General features: G+C 33.8%; 4 protein-coding genes across 4 annotated transcripts; 3 read left to right on the top strand and 1 right to left on the bottom strand.

Moving 5' to 3' along the window:
- The first annotated feature begins 9,243 nt into the window (after positions 1–9,243).
- Positions 9,244–10,715, top strand: LOC124920365 (agamous-like MADS-box protein AGL65). The gene is made up of 8 exons (XM_047460839.1): positions 9,244–9,470; positions 9,548–9,607; positions 9,704–9,722; positions 9,815–9,879; positions 9,965–9,980; positions 10,063–10,124; positions 10,199–10,498; positions 10,570–10,715. Exons 1-7 carry the CDS (start codon positions 9,286–9,288, stop codon positions 10,353–10,355), a joined length of 564 nt encoding a protein of 187 aa, XP_047316795.1. The 5' UTR covers positions 9,244–9,285; the 3' UTR covers positions 10,356–10,498; positions 10,570–10,715.
- On the top strand, positions 10,600–11,304 carry LOC124912668. Its single transcript, XM_047453317.1, has 3 exons — positions 10,600–10,697; positions 10,782–11,191; positions 11,264–11,304. Exons 1-3 carry the CDS (start codon positions 10,600–10,602, stop codon positions 11,302–11,304), a joined length of 549 nt encoding a protein of 182 aa, XP_047309273.1.
- Positions 11,305–12,360: 1,056 nt separating this feature from the next.
- LOC124920362 (chlorophyll a-b binding protein 4, chloroplastic-like) lies at positions 12,361–14,303 on the top strand. The gene is made up of 3 exons (XM_047460837.1): positions 12,361–12,626; positions 13,490–13,905; positions 13,989–14,303. The coding sequence occupies exons 1-3, from the start codon at positions 12,421–12,423 to the stop codon at positions 14,123–14,125; spliced, it is 759 nt and encodes a 252-aa protein (XP_047316793.1). The 5' UTR covers positions 12,361–12,420; the 3' UTR covers positions 14,126–14,303.
- A 925-nt stretch (positions 14,304–15,228) lies between these two features.
- Positions 15,229–16,275, bottom strand: LOC124920364 (expansin-A15-like). The gene is made up of 3 exons (XM_047460838.1): positions 16,140–16,275; positions 15,751–16,063; positions 15,229–15,571 (listed from the first exon to the last, which is right to left on the bottom strand). Exons 1-3 carry the CDS (start codon positions 16,273–16,275, stop codon positions 15,265–15,267), a joined length of 756 nt encoding a protein of 251 aa, XP_047316794.1. The 3' UTR covers positions 15,229–15,264.
- Positions 16,276–16,969: the final 694 nt, after the last annotated feature.

The raw sequence follows: 16,969 nt of genomic DNA on the forward strand, positions 1-16,969 counted from the left end.
CCGAATGCATCTTCTGACTTGGTCATCGTCAAAGTTTATCCGTCGTCCAGAGATCAAAAGAAGCAAGAAAGAAGTTGATGTTTTTAATCGATGAACTGAACAAGAATCAAGGAGATCGCACAAATAAAAATCGACGAACTGAATAATAGACAGAGAATCAAGGAGATCGCAATACGAAACAATCTCCTCGTCAAAATGTGTAAAAGTGTTTGCACACTTGAAAAACAAACCTAATCTAATGGAACATCTCAACATAACTTAACATAATTTGGTGTAGCTCAATATTTTTAATTCATTTTCTTTATTTAAAATAATAATTAATAATTAATCTTTTAAATAATTTAGTCACAAGATATAATAACTGCAACTAATTCCAGACACCTGTCGGATTGGATATTTCCTTTGTTTTTAAAAGTTGATCGAACCTGTTTGCCTATTTGACAAGCTGGACAAACCTTATCTTTACTAAATTTCAGTTTAGAAATACAAGTTATAAAATCTTTTGAACAAATGCTGTTAATTGTTTTAAAGTTTAGGTGATTTAGTCTTTTATGTAACAACTAGTTTTGATCATTTTTAGCAAACATGCATACATGGTCACACGTTTTATTCTTCCAGTTCATCTTATATGAATTTCCTATTCTACTTCTTGTCAATAGGGTGTTCCCCTACTGATCTTTAACAAGACATGTATATTTTTGAAAATCTATTATGTACCCGTTATCACACATCTAACTTATACTAATTAAGTTATAACATAGATTTTCTACTAACACATTATTAATAGTAAGGTTATCGTGGACAATCTTACCCTTACCCACATTTTTATCTTTACTATTATCATTGATGGTGATCTTTAGTCCTGTGCCCTTTGTTATGTCTGTCAGCAGCCGACTGTTGCCATCTGCCTTGAGAAGCCTCTGTCCAGATACCAAATAGAGTCATCCAGGTAGTTGTCCTTATTTACCTACACATATATATATACATTTACAACTTTGATACCCATATTCATTTAGGTCCATGGTTAATCAGTCCCTTGGAGATCCATATTTGAGTTATTTTTATGGATCTTTCACTTTGCGTTGTTAATAGTGCATATGATTTAAACTCGGTAGATGTCTTCCTTCCTGCTGATGATCCCTTAACTTTAGAAGATGAATTTTGATAAAAACTTCTTAACTTTTTGTCAAGTTTTTGTTTGCCAGACCAGACAGTTGCCCTATACTTGGGCTTAAGCTAGTTTGACTTTTGGTCAATCGGCTTAACATATATAACTTCATCTTTTAAAGTCAATTCAACACAATTTCGGTAAGTTCCACTATCAGTTAAATTTCCCTTGACAAAGCTTATGAGATTAAAATCGCCTTTTACTAGGTTCAACTTGTTACTGGACTTAGTTGGATTTCCCCCAACAAATCCTAGACCGGATTTGTATCCGGCAGGCCTTTACTACTGAATCAGCTGCTTGACAGCATTTTCTGACTTCGTCCAAGAACTAACCACATAGTTTAATCTTTGATTTTCAGCAGAAAAAGTCTGAATTATTTCTTTGAGCTTCTCATTCTCAACCGAGAGCTCATTTATTTTGTTTTTCAAAACTGCTAGTTCAATGGTTTGAGTTGAAAAACTTGTACTATCAAATTTATTTTTCAAATTTATTTTATTAAAAGAATCTGACAGTTTCTTGTACTCAATGACCATGTCATTGAATGCAATGGTTAAATCATCTCTTGTGAATTTGTCAGAGGTGAAGTCAAATACCTCATTGTCGTTTGCCATGAAGCATTTGACACTTTTGTCCTCACTTTCACTTGATGAGCTCTCATTTGAGTTACTGTCAGCCCATTTTCTCTTACTTTCCTCATCCAGTAGAGTTTTTTGTTCTTTCTTGTTCCTCCTATCAAAAGACGTCATCCCTTTTTAGTTTTTTGCAGTTAGACTTGAAGTGACTTGGTTTATCAAAGTTAAAGTATTTTAAGTTAGCATTTGATTCATTTTTATAATTATTTCTGTTTGAATTAGAGTTAAAATGATTCTTCCTCATGAATTTGCCAAACGTCTTGACAAATAATGACATAGCATCTTCATTGATCTTTTTCAGCAGACTTCACAGCTGTCGAAGCTGGTGACTCTTCAACAGTCATCAGTACTTTTGTTATGATGGACGTGTATGACTCATCTTCATTCCTTAAGTTTATTTCAAACTCGTAGGCTTTAAGATCATTGAACAGATCATACAACTCAATCTTATTGAGGTATTTAGATTCCCTCATAACCATCGTCTTGATATCACATTCTCTAGGAAAATCTCTCATAACTTTGATAACAACATCTCTATTGCTATATGTCTTTCCCAAAGTTGAGAGTTCAATGACTGCTGCTGAATCTTTCGTCGAATTCAGTCATAGTCTCTCTAGGACGCATCTTGATACTGTCGAACTTTTGTGTGGAAACCATCGGCTTATTTTCTTTTGTTTGGTCGTTGCCTTCACAGAGTTGAGCCAACTTCTCCCAAATCTCTTTGGTAGTAGAACATGACTTGATCTTGCTGAACATGTTCTTGTCCAGAGTTTTGTAAAGAATATCTTTGGCCACGTTGTCGAGGTTGACTTTCCTCTTGTCTTTAGTAATCCACTCGTATCTAAGCTTCTTCTTCATCTCAAGATCACCCTCAATTATAGTTGTGGTTGCACTGACCTTATAAATCTTCATGGGACCGTTAGTGATAACATACCATATATCATCATCTTTATTCGCCAAGTGTGTTTGCATTCTGATCTTCCAGTCATCATAATCTTCCTTTGAGAATATTGAGATTTGTTTAGGAGAAACATGATTCAGTTTTCTACAGTTGCTTGAGAATAGAAAACCTCGTTTTGATACCACTTGCTAGGATCGACTACAACAATAGAAGGGGGTTGAATATTGTTGTTGTATTTTTGACTTTTATGTGATTTTAATCCTGTTAGAGATTGAAATTTTGTTTCTATTTTTCGACAAATCGTAGCAAGCTCTTGAATAGTTTCAAGTGCGGAAAATGCTTGCAAGATTTGAAGCGACATATATAAGACTATAAAAAGCAGTCATGAAATAACACAAGATTTTATGGATGTTCAGAGATAAAACTCCTACGTCACCCCTTCTTATATTTTCAGAAGGACTCCACTAGAAGACTTTGATTTGTATGGTCTCTACACAAACCCACTAAGATCACAAGTCTTAACACTTGTCTATTCTGAACTCCTAGTTATCATACTCTCTATTGAACAGACAACATTCTGTCCAACTTACAATACTAAGATTACTATCAACTAATACAAGAAATTATCGCTCAGCGTAACGTTATGATTTATAAAATAGCTTGAACAATGATTTTCCTAATAGCGAAAATGAGTCAAAGAGAACTAGAGAATCGAGACACAAGAGAGATCAAGCATAAAAAATATCATAGATACGTGTAAGCTTTTCATTTGTTGTACACCTGATGTACGGGGTAGTGCGCATAAGAATAATATTCGTTGGTGCATGACGTACATGATTGTAGTGCGCGGACTTGATGGAATATTCGGTAGAACGTGGTGCACTGGATAGTACTGTTTGGGCTAGTAGAATAATCGTGTACGTGGCAGTTGTACATTTTTGGCGTATTAAGCTGGTTGTGGAAGTCTGCTGACGAACAACTGTTTCCGCAACAATGTTGTTGCCGCAACACTGCTGTTGTCGCAACATTGTTGTTTTCGTAACGTTGTTGTTAAATACTCGGCTATTAGCGCATCTTCATCTCTACTAACGTCAGCTCTACAACTCGTGAGTCTGCTATTGGCTACTCATCTGTTAGCACAACACAGTTGTTGACGCAACACTGCTACTCGCTACTCTGCTATTAGCGCAACACATCTGTGTTGATGGAGTAAGGCTGATGTCAGCGCTTCTTCATCTCTACTGTTGGAGCAAGGTTGCTGCAAATGCTTATTCAACTCTGCTGTTGGAGCAAGGCTGCTGCCAGCGCCTCTTCAACTCTGATGTTGAGGCAAGGCTGCTGCTAGCGCCTCTTCAACAATACTATTGGGGCAAGACTGCTGTCAACGCCTCTTCAACTTTGTTGTTGGAGCAAGGCTGCTGCCATCGCCTCTTCAACTCTGCTTCTTGAACAAGTTTTCTGCCAGCGTGCTGAAGTCAGCTCTACTGTTGGCAACCTGCTGCCAACGCCTCTTCAAATTTACCTGCGCATTAAAACATTTGTAGAACATAGTTTTATTTATTTATCAACGCATCATCAAAATTATGTCGTATTGATTTTAATTATCCTAAGTTCATTTTAATCAATTAAAGTGTTTTCATATTTCAACTTGAGTAACGATTTCCTCTTTAATCTTAATTTAATAATTTTCTCCCTTTTTCTTTCTTTAACTTAATCTAACACGACCGAACCGAGTTCTCGGCTTAAAATTCCTGTACCAACCCTGACCGGTTCGGTTGATAGTTTATATAATAAAAAGACGGACAGTTTAACCGACCGACCGTATATACATGTGTTTTGATATATTTTTAAACATATGTCTTTTTTTGCTTAGTGGTAAGGAACATAAGTTTTCTTTTGGTTCAGGATTCGAATCTAATCACACATATTTATTATTTTGTATATTTAATTTTTTTTTTCTTAAACTCAAAATTATTTAATTAATATTTTAATATATATTTTTTAAGTTAAATATTTTTTATTATTTAATTTATTAGAATTTTATTGATTTTTTTATTATTTAATTTATTATATTATATATATATATATATATTTTAAAAATGGTACGAAACTTAACTAATTATTTAATCTTTAATTATTATATTATATATATTTATTATTTTTTCAAATGATTAAACTAATAAATCGACTAAACCGATTTTATAACCGATCAAACCGAACCGACCTATAACCGTCAAACGACATATTAAGATTTTGAAAAACCGACACCAACAGTTATGATGATTTTTTCGATAAAAAAATTGACCGAACTATTTACACAATTAGGTAAAGCTATTTAAATAACCATAACCTTAAAATATCATACCATTCCTCGTCTTTTTCATAGTATCGATCAATTAATTACTCAAAATACTAAAATTACATCTATCTTAAATTATTATTATTTTATCATTATATATAAATACATTTTAAATATTTATACTAAAAATATATAAATTAAATAGCTTCTTCGAAGGAGAAGGTCAATTCCACTCATGAAAAAAAGATGGAAAAATATATATTTATTTTTAATTTTAATATATATTTATATTAATTAAAAAAACTTAAAAGGTTTCTGCAATTTATTTATGTCAAATTACAGTATTTTTAATTGTGTCAGTGTTGTTTTTTTAATTTGAGAAATGATAAACCCAACGAAACTTCAGCGAAAGCAAGGTCTCGAATTCTACGTGGCAGGGAGAGAGAATATATATATATATATATAAATATTAGAAAATGTTTCAGTTCCTAGTTCCCTCTCTTTCTTCTTTTCATTTCTCATTTCTAGCTATCGTTCTCTTTCTTATCTAGCGATTTGGCTCTCCGCTCCGGCATCCCGATTTCTTCTCTTTTCTTCATCTTCTTCCGATCAAAAATGGTAAGTTTTGAAGCTCTCCTTCGTGTATCTTCACTCCCTTCATTTAGGTTTAGGGTAGGTCCATGTTCATATTACTCTTCTTTTCAGGTTGGTGTTGGTCCAAGTACATCGCCCGACAAGACTCCAAGATCTCCAAGGACTCCAAAGTAAATAAGAATTCTTATCTTTTAAAAACGTAGATGATTTTGATATCGGTTAGGGTTTAGCGATTAGGGTTTCACGATAGAAAAGTATATAGCGTAGAAACGTTTTTGATATATTATGTCCCAAAAGGTTTATTAGTTGCATATTGTGTCCTGAAAGTATGGTTTCAAGACCCAAAAGTATGATTTAGGGTCCCGAAATGGTGGTTTCTTATCCTAAAAGTGAGGTTTTTTGTCCCGAAAGTGATGTTTTGGGACCTAAAAGTGTAATTTTGGGTCCCGAAAGTGTGGTTTCAGGTCCCGAAATGGTTGTTTCTTGTCCCAAAATGTGGTTTTGAGACCCAAAAGTATGGTTTATAGTTATATTGTTTTTGATATCCATAAAGTGTCCCTGAAATTGGATGTATATTGTATCCCGAAAGTTTGGTTTCTTGTCCCGAAAGTGTGGTTTCGGGACCCGAAAATATGGTTTAGGGCTATATTGTTTTTGATATCCATAGTGTCCTTGAAGTTTGGTGCATTTTGTGTCCCGAAAGTATTGTTTCGGGACCTGTGGTTTTGGGACCCGAAAGTGTGGTTTCAGAATAAGATACCACACTTTCGGGTCCCGAAACAACACTTTCAGGACACAATATGATGGTTTCTTTTCCTGAAACCGTAGTTTCAGGACCCGAATTGGTTCATTTATTTGATTATCTATCTACTTTGTGGTTTTTAAATGCTTATCTTTTGTTTTTGTAGAGCAAGTAAATGTTAAAGGAATGCCCAAGAAACTAAAGTAGCCCCAAAGCAGCCCCCCACAACTTGTTTTTAACTAGGACCTCGTCTTTTGGCTTTTCAATCTTCTTCAACTGCTGTCTAATGAACAAAAACAGGCTGTGAAGTTAATAATCTTTGGCTCTCTCCTATCATTATCGCTTTCAAGATACCCCGGAGAAATCTCTCGTTATCTAGTCAGACAATTTGACTATACTAAATGTGCATTCACCTTAGAGAGTGGCGAAGAAGTGAAGATCGAAGAAGAGGATGTTCAAATCATATTGGGTCTCCACATAAGGGAATTGGACATTGTAGAATACGAGCATAACGAGACCGATGACAATTTGAAGGCATATAGGACTCCATGGGGTAGCCCTGTTAATGGCGCCCCTATAATGACTGATATGCCAATGAAAATCATGCAGAACAAAACAACTGACAACAATTTCAAGATAGACTTCGTATTATTTGTTGTCAGCTGCTTTCTCTAGTGTGATCACCTGGGTCAACTAACCAGGTATATCTCATTTCTGTTTTTTCACTTGCAGCTGACAACATATATGTATGGTATATGCATTATTAAATAATTCTCAAATCTGTTTTTTTTACTTGCAGATTTAGAATTCTAAAATCTATTTCAGATGTTGATAATATCAAAAAGTTCAATTGGTGCAAATTTGTACTTGAAGGATTAGTTAAATCATGTGAAAAATGGAAGGCGGATAAAAACGACATTTCCAAGGACCACAGACGTTCCTTATTGTAAGTTATCACTAATTTATTTTCCTGGTTGTAAAAATAAATGGTTTTAACATATGTATGTTTTATTTTCAGCTGTGCTACGTATATAGGGTGAGCAACCCTGAACTGGGAGGAGTTGATGAACGTCGATTTCCTATACTGTCATGTTGGAATGACACAAAGTTGAAGTTTAGGCTAGATACAGAGTGGGCAAATGGAGGATTCGGACGTGGAAGCAATGTTGGATGCATTCCACTATCACCTCTTCAAAACGAGGAGACAGATGGGGATGAGGGGGAATACGAAAAGACATATCAAGATAGGGGGCGAACGAGGATGCATATAAGGGGGTGCTTGAGCCTCAAAAGGCAGCACCTAAGGAGGCAACACCTAAGAAGGCAACACCTATGAATTCACCGCCTATGAATTTTCCACATATGAATTCACCACCTCTGAAGATAACACCTCTAAACACAGCAACACTTCGGTGTGCGACTTTTATAGAGCGTTTGGTTTTCATTTCTAAAGCCACCCTGATGTTTGAAAAAGCCACTAGAAATTTGGCAAATTTAAGTTCCGTCTGGGACACAACGTCATTGTATGACAACGTCATGGATATCTTATACAAAGCCATGGACAATAATAAACTTTTTAGGGATGCCATACACAAATACTTCAAAGATCGAACACCCACTGCAGAAAATGAAGATGGTTTACACGAAGATATGGTACACGAAGAGGATGTACACGAAGAGGGGGTACCAAAAGAGGGAGTACCAAAAGAGCGGTACCAAAAGAGGGAGTACCAAAAGAGGTAGTACCCGAAGTGGGGGTACCAAAAGAGGGAGTACCCGAAGTGGGGTACCAACAGAGGGAGTACTCGAAGTGGTGGTTAGTCAAAAGAACAGAATTGGTGGCTAAAGAAAAAGTCAGAAGAAAAAATCCCTTGCGGAATGCGAAAATTCCGGCACGCCTTCAATCTCCATATATGATGAAGAACAAGGAAAGAAATCAACCTTACTTTGAGTCTGCCCAAATAAATTATCGAGATGAAATCATTATGGGGTTCATTTTTGCAAATGAAGATGATAAGAGTGCGAGGTAATTAACAATGTTTATATTTATTAGTTTAATGGTATTTTCGGGTCCCGAAACCAGCCTTTCGAGTATCGAAACCACACTTTAAGGTTTTAAAACCATAATTTCGGGACCCAAAATGCTAATTTTGGGATCCGAAATCATAAGAAGTTTCAGAGAAAGAAATAAATGAAGCCGGAAATATTTTAACTATTTTTTTGAAAAGCACCTCTAACTCATTCAACTATACTGTTAAAATAAATAAATCAACTCTAATTCAAGATTTTGATTTGGTTCGAATTATTTCAATAATCCAAAACCAAAAAACATAATTTGATTCACCTCTTCTTTATTTATTTTTCAAATAATCCAAGGTTAGAATGAAAGTACAACACAATTCTCGGTCCGGCGGGGCGCTCCTCCGATGAACGTCCTTACCCTCCGATCATCTCTTTCTCTAGACCCAACCGAACACAAACATGGACAATGTACAAATTCTCATAGGAAGATGTCAAATTTATAGTAACATGTTTGCGACCAGGTCCACTCCCTATTCTCTCGGTCGATTTCACACGACCGACATTACAGCACTTCTCTCTTCTTCACCCTCCCCTTTATCCACAATTTCTTATTTTCTGTTACCATATTTCTCTCCCCCTTGTTAGTTTCCGTTGCTTTCAATTCAATTCATCAAATACTCCAATCTCTCTCTGCTTTTTCCTACCACCTTTCGACTTCTCAGGTATTGCATAACATTCCTTGTTTTTTTCTTCTGTTTATGTTTCATTTTATACAATCATTAATCTATCTCTTATATGTTTATATGTTTGTGTGTGAATCTGAATATGTTCTTATAGAATTTGGGCAATTGAACTGATAAATGGAATAACTCACATATAAAATAATAATGGTGGAGAAAGTGCTATTGGTTTTAGTTTCTTAGAGTCATGGGAAGGGTTAAGTTGAAAATAAAGAGATTGGAGAACACTGCAAATAGACAAGTGACATATTCAAAAAGAAGAAATGGAATTTTGAAGAAAGCTCAAGAACTGTCGATACTATGCGACATAGAAATTATACTTCTCATGTTTTCGCCTACTGGAAAACCAACATTATTCCGTGGAGAACGCAGGTATGTATCATCATAATGATGGCCAACATAGACACATGTAAATTGCTAGCTTAGAATCATTTTGTTTATTACTTCAGCAATATTGAAGAGGTTATTGGAAAATTTGCTCAGCTAACGCCCCAAGAAAGGGCGAAAAGGTTTTTTTTTTTTCATTTGGTTTACTCTTATGTTCTTCATGTTGGAGATTCATTCATTGTCATGTAACAGTTTTTTCTTTCTTTTTCTTGGAATAGGAAACTTGAGAGCCTTGAAGTAAGATCTCATACATATCAGAATTAGAAGGATTTTTTACTTATTTGGGGTGGTTTTGTTTTTCATAGTTGATCTTCTATTTGAGAATGTAGGCACTGAAGAAAACCTTTAAGAAGATGGATCATGACGTGAATATACAAGAGTTTTTGGGTTCAAGGTGTGTCTTAACTTTGTGTTTGTCTACTAGCATTAACAGTTGTTTGTAAGATGAATTATGATCTTTAAATTGTTTTTTCGGGCAGGGTTAGATCAATTGAGGTAAGTTCTTGTCTTTTGAATTACAATTGGCTTCGTTTGTTTGTTATTACTCTTCAATATGATTTTCATTGCTCATATTTAGGAATTAGCCAATCAAGTTAGGACATTGAAGGCACAATTAACAGAAGTGCATAGAAGATTGAGGTGCCTAAATTTAGTTGTTTGCAATTCTCATTCATATTTTTTTCACTTATTTTTTCATTTTGAATTTTCATCAGCTGTTGGAGTAGTCCTGAAAAAGTTGACAATGTTGAACATCTTATGCAGATGGAAGATTCCCTAAAGGAATCACTCAATCGAATCCGAATACATAGGGTTTCTTCATATTCTTATAATCTAATTTCCTTTTTCAAAATATGTTATTATAGAATATGATTAGAGATGACCTCAAAAGTCACTCAAAACCATCTATTAATATTGATTATGAGAAATTATGTTAACTTGTTGAATGCTCTTACATAATTTTGCAGGAAAATTTCGCAAAATTCCCACTAATGTCAATGGAATCCACAAGCCAGGTAAATGGCCATTTTCCTAAATTTCTTCATTGTTGTAGCATAACCGCGTTTCCCTTATCCCTTAATCGCAGTTCCGGACTGGGATGTGCATGCCTTTAACAATGGCTGGAACATCAGAAGGCCAACCATTATCATGGCTTTCTTCTAACGAGGATCAACACATGACAATGTCGATTGAGCCCAATTTTCTTTCTCAGAGGTGAGTTAATACTTATTACATGGGCTTTGATCAAATTAAAGAAAGATCCTTAATTTAAGGTTTTTTTGTGTTGTTTTGGTATAGAGAGTTCGGTTGCAGTTCAGATCCATCAATTCAAACGTACTCCGGTTACATTGAGAATTGCAGAAACGAGATAAAGAATAATACGAATGGACAAGTTGATAACAGGGGACAGGAATGCGGGTCGCTTGATGATGGTTCATGCTTGAGTATGTTTATGAGAGACCAATTTTCTTACAATCCTTATAGTAATTTAGTTCTACATGAAACAAATAAAATGAAGTCTGAAACTGGGATTAACTGTCATAATAACCACCACCACCCTTTGGATTTTCACTTTGACGAGGGCTTTGGATCGACCCATGGACAGCAGCCTATCTTCGACAACATTCCTCCTACTCAGACTGCTTGGATTCATCCGCCCGATCCTTGTCCTATCTCTATTTTTGGTCAAAAGTCATTTGAACAGGCGGGTAACTCTCAATTCTTGTCATGTTTATCAATCTCGTTCTCTCAAATTTGTCTTGTTTTTGTTTTTGTTTCAGCAACAACGTTAAACATTGGAAGAAACCCGATTTGGAGGTAGGTGCAAGGATAAAGTTGTATAGTGGAGATTTTGTTTGTAATTAAAACTAATTATACTAGCATATTACAAATGTATTCATTTTTTTGTATTCTTAATCTTCTTCTATTCTTTTGTTCATGTTGGAGAAACCATTGTAATAAGACAGGATCGACGATCCGCACAGTTTTGGAGCTCATTATGCTTGGTTTGACATGTTCTGAGGTAGGTTTATAAAAATGGAAAACAGTACACCATTGTTGATATCTAACTGCTAGTAGTGATGTAAAAAATGATATCTTTACACACAACAAAAGACATATGACAAAAAAAAAATAACAAAACAAAAGAATTGGATCCTAAGATCTTCTAAAAAGCATTAAAATTTAGGGTACAAGTAAAACTGACCAAACTGAATAATTGACGACCTAAGCTCGGTTTAGTGAAGGTACTTATTATAGTTAAAATTAAAAAATATATTACATAATTTAGTTGGAACTTATAATTGATACATGAACATTTGTTTTAATATAATTAAATTTTCAACTAATGAATTATAATTGTCTTTTATTTCTCAAAACTAATATACATCGCTATTATAGAATCAATTAAACAGATAGAAACTAACCAATAAACTAAAAGTTTAAAACTAATTCTTAAACCAACATGCAATAACTTAATTTTGTATTTCCTTATATAAACAGATAAAACTAAATACCATTATCATGAAATTTTTGAAAATTAAAAAAGAATTAACATGATGATACCATTTCTCAATTAGAAATATTTTTATTAATTTAACTTGGGACAGAAAAGTTGTCCACGTGTTAGTGACCTTCCCCAATACATATGCCAACCTGGCATATATTCATATCCAACAACAACTAAAAAAAAAAAGATTTGAAGATATAACAGTCATCTTCAAGGATAAGGATGAGACATATTTGCTTCTCATTGGCTGATCCGAATTCCTCACAACCGTTGGATCCCCAAAAATCTAAGTAATGTACTACTTCTAATACACAAGCAACCATATCCACTAGAATAACACAAATCAAATACTACAAATATTCCACTTACAAAAAAATATGTCCATTCTCATTTTCCAACCTTCTCAAAAGACTTTTGCCAAAAAAAAAAATGGCAACCGTCACCACACAAGCATCCATGGCCGCCGTCGCCCTCCGGCCATGCACTACCAAATCAAGGTTCCTCACTGGTTACTCCGGCAAGCTAAACAGAGAAATCTCCTTGAATCCGGCGTTTTCCATTAGCCCATTGAGAATTGAAGCCAAGAAAGGTGAATGGCTACCTGGTTTGGCTTCACCAATTTACCTCAATGGCAGGTAAAAGAACCAGGCCGATTGGAATCACATTTGATTTAAATGATCCATGAAAAATAATGTATAGTTAAAGAAGAGAAAACAAAGAAATTGAGAAAACTTTGATGAAAAATTATCGAGCACCACTTATAAGATATTTAAGAAGCTTTTTTTGTATTAGAATCTTTAATCTAGATTAGTCCTTATCTCTAAAGCTGTGAAAACATACATTAATTTGCAATAAAAAACGGTTGATTAAGTAATTTTTCGAATTTTCTCTCAATCTTGAATCTCTTAGATCTAGTCTTAGATCGGAATGTTTGATTTAAGTAAGTAGGTTTAGGCATTCCAATCCTTTATCGATAACCTTTGAGTGTTCTTAAGAGTAAACAAAAACTCATATTTTTAATCTTAACATATAGGTAGATTATCTATATGGGTTGGAACTTTGCACTAATATAACTATTTACTATTCGGCCCATCAACCAAACTGTAAATGTATTTATGTTTTTACAGAAATAAATCATCATATTTATTATAAATGTCTAAATAAATTTTTTATATTTATATTTTAATAAATTACTTTAATTGGTTTTGTTTTTTACATTATAACAACTAATATACCATTACTAAAAAATAATATATATACATAAATATTGGAATTTCTTTGTTTGTTATTTGAATTTTTTATTTAAAGTTTATTGATGATTGTAACATTTAAATAGGTGAAATAAAACTGATTAAATGAAGGGTATTTTAATATTTGGATGAATAAATAAAATTTCAAAATATCAAAAATATTGGGTTATAAGTAAAAATTAAAAATTAAATATATATATGTTATATATATATATATCAAATAATTAACATTGATTGATATGTTGCAGTCTAGCAGGGGACAACGGGTTTGACCCATTGGGTCTAGCAGAGGACCCGGAAAACCTAAGATGGTTCGTGCAAGCGGAGCTAGTAAACGGGCGATGGGCAATGCTTGGAGTCGCCGGAATGTTACTACCGGAGGTACTTACATCCACCGGAATCTTAAACGTACCAAAATGGTATGATGCTGGAAAACAAGAATATTTCGCATCATCATCAACCCTTTTCGTGATCGAATTCATCCTTTTCCACTATGTTGAGATCCGAAGATGGCAAGATATAAAGAACTCGGGAAGTGTAAATCAAGACCCTATTTTTAAAAGTTATAAATTACCACCCAATGAAGTCGGATATCCGGGTGGGATTTTTAACCCATTAAGCTTTGCTCCTACACAAGAGGCTAAAGAGAAGGAAATTGCTAATGGTGAGGATAAAATAATATATATAATAGTCCTTAAATTTTATTCATTTTGTTAATTTTGTTCTCTTATTCTTAATTTGATGTAGGGAGATTGGCTATGTTGGCGTTTTTAGGGTTTGTGGTGCATAATAATGTGACGGGTAAGGGTCCGTTTGATAATTTGTTGCAACATCTCTCTGATCCATGGCATTCTACCATTGTTCAAACATTTGCTAGCAACTAAATCCAAACAGGTCGCTAGAAAAATAGAGAGATCAAGATCATGAATATGTTTGCTTAATCTATTTAATTTGATCTGTCTAATTAATTGATGAGATTTTAGAAGGTTTAAATCTATCAATATATCAAGTTGGGTAACAATTAATTAAATTAATGTTATAAATTCAAAACATTTAGTTTAATCTCATCTTAATTAAATATTGTTAATTTGGTAATTTTATAGATACATGTGAAAATAACCGAAATACTCTTTGCATTTTTTTTTCTTCTTAAAATCCACCTCAAACGTTATTGATTTTTTTTTCTGAGTTTTATCCTAAAAAACATTGTTTTATTAAATTTAAAAACAAAATTAGTTTTTAAAGCTAAAAAATTAAAAATATTTTTTAATTTTAAATATAAATTAATTTTATATAATTAAATAAAGAATCATTTTAATATTTAAATATATAAAATGATTGATTAAGTTGGAATGATATATGAAATAATATTTGAATTTTAGGATAAAATTCGAGAAAAATCTAAAAAAACAGTTCATCATAATCATTCTAAACAACTTTTCCATATGAGAATATGATTTGTAAATTCTAAATACAAGATTAATGAGTTGGTTTAGATGGATATTAACCAACAATTAAGATTTTCTCAATATCAAACTTAGGATACCAAATTAAGATAAGGAATAAGAACAATTACACACATTTTTGACTCATAATCCATTAAGGAAATTTATTTAAAAAAACACACACATGACAATGACACCTTATGAAAAGACATGACACATATCCCCAACTTAAAACCCAATAAAAAAAAAAACAAGAGCTTGCCCTAAAAACATATAAGACAGAAACCCCATTTTTGTCCTAAAAACATATAAGACAGGCCCCCCGTTGTTCATAAACAACCAAATTTACGGCCATTTTAAAACCAAGCCCACACCTTTTTGTTGGTTCTAACTTTTAATTTGATATAAAACTCTTAATTAGAACTCTTAAGATAAGTACCATAGAACCGTCATTAGTTCTATATATTACATATAACTGCAAATATATAGATGACTCAACAACTTAATTAAAACTAGAACATTTTAAACAAAAGATGGAAATAAGTAGTTTTCTTCAAGATGGAAATAAGTAGTTTTCTTCAGTTATATTGAACGCCCGCGAAGGTTTGTCCAAACGACCAGTTCGGCGGAGCCACATTGTTTGAGACCACGGTTCGTCCATCGCTAGTTGTAACCTTGAAAGACAGGGCTTGACCGTTAAGATAAGAGCTCGATTGCCAATTTTGCCCCCAGTTTCTTGACATCGGTTGCCACTCGGTTTTCGACCCCTTGATTGAAACTGCATGTACATCTCCTGCTCCGCCAACGTTGGTGATCAAAACCAAGTTGAAGTAAGAGTGTCCGTTAATAGTAAACCGAATTCCTCCACTCTTCTTGCATGAAACCCTATAATAGTAATAGAGATTATAAGTTAATTTGATCCTTCAACAATAGATCTGGGGTTTATTTGATAAAAATCACACATGCAAATGTCCCCTGTGACATATCAAGGCTGTCAAAAACTGTCTAATATGACGTCATCATTCAACATAAAGAAAAGAGAAAAAATGGACATATATTTATACCTTCTATAATTGACCGGAATAATGCCAGCTTTGTAACGGGCAATCTGTTGGAATACGGGTTGAGATAGATCAAAGTGATGGAGTGGCGGGTTGCACCACCCACCTGCATTACTGGGTAAGGCGTTGTTGGGCGGGCAGAAATTGGTAGCGGTTATAACAATTGAACCCGAAAGACACCATTTTTCATCTTGAACACACTTTATTTCAAAACATGCACCGCAGCTTAACCCATTATTAAATAGAGCCGTACTCAACGCCGCCGTACTTGTACCGTACCCTTGACTGTACAAATTCCCATACCCACACGCGCCACCTGCACGCGCCGCCGTATAAACAAAATTAGACATATCCCATATTAAAATTAATTCTTTTTGACATATAAGACATACCCATTGTTCCAGATGCATCTCCGCCACCGTAGAAGGTGGCCTGAGCATTGATCCAGGTCCCATCTTGTCCATGGACAAGAGAGAGAAGAGACAGAAAACCGATGAAGATCTGAAGGAGTGAAAGAAAGCTAGACATGTTCTGTTTCCGATGACCAGAGGTGAGATTTATGAAGAGACTATAGACCTTATTTATAATCTAGGATGAGTGAATGGAGAAAAGTTCTGTTTGATTTACTTATTTGTTACATTAGGTTTTTTCACAATTTCTTCGTTAAAATCGAGATGAAAAAACTTAACCAAACAAGGCGAATATGCAAAAAGGGGGACCTTAATACTAAATTTACAACCAACAACTGATTGCGCTGCACTAAGGGACCGTGTGGTGTTGTGGTTTAACCTAAAACCGACACCTGCGTCACGAGCCAACCTGTTTCCTCTGTTTTGTTGACGGGTATCATTTATTGAATCAAATCAAATTTGAAGTCTAGTAATAAATGAAAAACTCCTTTCAAATATTATAAAATTTCAAATTAAACTCCAAACTTTACTTCTTTTATTTGGGTCCCTTAAATTTTATTTTGTTTTAAATAACTATCTGTGTAATGAAAGTGAATTTTCTATTCTACACGTGTTAGAGGTCATACAAAATTTATGACAACATGAGAGATATAGATATAACATTGTAATTTTAGACATTTCTTAATTTAATTAATTAGTCTAGTTTGTTGTTATTAATATTTAAGAAAAAAAAACTTAGATAAAAATATAACACGTTCAACTGTTACATTTTAAATGATATTCGCCAACTATTTTTGTTTTAATATTGATAA

The sequence above is a fragment of the Impatiens glandulifera genome, chromosome 1 (assembly GCF_907164915.1).
Source record: "Impatiens glandulifera chromosome 1, dImpGla2.1, whole genome shotgun sequence".
Classification (NCBI taxonomy): Eukaryota; Viridiplantae; Streptophyta; class Magnoliopsida; order Ericales; family Balsaminaceae; genus Impatiens; species Impatiens glandulifera.